The sequence below is a fragment of the Coptis chinensis genome, chromosome 3 (assembly GCF_015680905.1).
Source record: "Coptis chinensis isolate HL-2020 chromosome 3, ASM1568090v1, whole genome shotgun sequence".
Lineage (NCBI taxonomy): Eukaryota > Viridiplantae > Streptophyta > Magnoliopsida > Ranunculales > Ranunculaceae > Coptis > Coptis chinensis.
In genome coordinates, this window is record NC_141458.1 from 19,128,921 (window position 1) to 19,130,675 (window position 1,755).

Here is a 1,755-nt window from a genome sequence, read left to right on the forward strand (position 1 = left end):
CTTGGCTGCGATAGTTTGGTTTTTGGTTTGGTGCTATTTGTTCTATTTTTTTTTTGTCTTCACATGTTTAGCTAATTAAGGCCCAAGCCTAATATCTAAACTAGGCCTAAGGCATAATTAGACTTCTAACCACTAACTAATTTGACTTAGCGTCGTGATTATTTTTCGGCCCATCCAGCTTAATTTAATCTCCTACATTCTATCCCACCGCAGGCTATAACGATAACCCACTCATGCGTGTAAGCTGTTGACTCGTGCTAGCTTCAAACGCAGAAAAGCCGCTAACCGACATTTTTGTCAAATTTTCGTATGTGAGTTGCTTACCTAACGTGGCTTATGAGTCGGAGTTAAGTTTCATTAATTTATGTACGTTTGAAATGTAAACCCGACCGACCAATTAAATAAATGTCCCTAGGTTTGCTATGTAATTTACAAAAATACCCTTAACGAGAATTTGAGTCTTTACAAGTGGAGAGATAAAAAATCGTGTATTTCTGCCTCCTTCTTTAATCCAATTGAATCCTGCCTTTTGTTTCCAAAAACTTTCTTCTTTTTCTATTAACTTTTGGAGTTGCTGCGTCAGTTTTTCAGCTTTGTAATAGTTCTCTACATCATTCATATTACCAGAGCAAACAAGCTCCAACTCCTTTCGAACCTTTTTTATCTGTTGTGTGATAATCCCAAACACCTCCACATTCCATTTCTGCAACTTGGTACTTGTGTTCTTCATCTTATAATGGACATTTAAAGCAGGAGAACCAACTGATTTCTCTTTCCAAGCTGAATCTATTGTGGCCTTGCAAGTAGGGTCCATGGTCCACATATCAAAAAAATGGAAAGGTTTCTTTGAGTTGGTTGTGATTCCAGATAGATTAATAGAGAGGTATAAATGATCAGAAGAGGTAATAGGAATGTTTTGTACTGAGGCATGGGGAAATAATTCAAACCAATCCGCGTTTACAAGTGCTCGGTCTAAACATTCAAGGATATGATCACCAAACAAACGATGGTTAGACCAGGTGTAATTAGAGCCTCTATATCCCAAATCAATGAGCCCCAAGTCGCTAATCATATCATTGAATTCAATCATGCTACGACTTAGATGACCATTTCCACCAATCTTCTCAGTCAGTGACGATATGGCATTAAAATCACTGAACAAAAGCCAGGGTCCTGGAATGAGGGTGACCATATCTCGCAATTCATCCCATACTCGCTTCCTCCGAGTGGAAACAGGTTCACCATAAACGAATGAGAAAAACCAGTCACAAGGAGTGCTCAAGATTGTAAGATGTTAGATTAGAAGTGAATTTCATCCCAAAAAGAAAACAAAACCATTTTGTTTGTCTGTGACGTGGCTAGCAAGGAAAACAATTGAAGAAGGAAAAAAATGCAACCAAAATGACACTTTAGCCCTCGTCTCCCTCGCTCATCTCTTCTCAAGTTCTCAACTTTTATTCACATTATTAAGACCGGGTTTATTAAGACTCATAAATCAAACAAGAAATTTGCAATGGCTAGATAAGCAGCAAAATCATTGATTTTAATGTTGAATAGTAAACACCACACATGAATTATATCTTGCATGCACTTCCTAAAGTTTTCATTACATCAACAAAATGTGAATATTATTAAGCTATTATTTTGATCAAGTAAATTAATGAAACAATGTCGTCATGATTCATATTGATTGTTGATCTGTATTTGATAAATTGAGGGAAAAACAATGTGAATAGAGGGAAGACGATGATTAGA

The 1,755-nt window shown here is 36.7% G+C and overlaps 1 protein-coding gene across 1 annotated transcript; it reads right to left on the reverse strand.

Moving 5' to 3' along the window:
* Nucleotides 1-397: 397 nt before the first annotated feature.
* On the reverse strand, nucleotides 398-1,192 carry LOC147508471 (uncharacterized). Its single transcript, XM_086597108.1, has one exon. The coding sequence runs from the start codon at nucleotides 1,190-1,192 to the stop codon at nucleotides 398-400; it is 795 nt and encodes a 264-aa protein (XP_086453234.1).
* Nucleotides 1,193-1,755: the final 563 nt, after the last annotated feature.

What these genes read in the sequence shown, in the direction of transcription:
- LOC147508471 (XM_086597108.1), bottom strand. Translation starts at nt 1,192, where the DNA reads ATGGTCACCCTCATTCCAGGACCCTGGCTTTTGTTCAGTGATTTTAAT.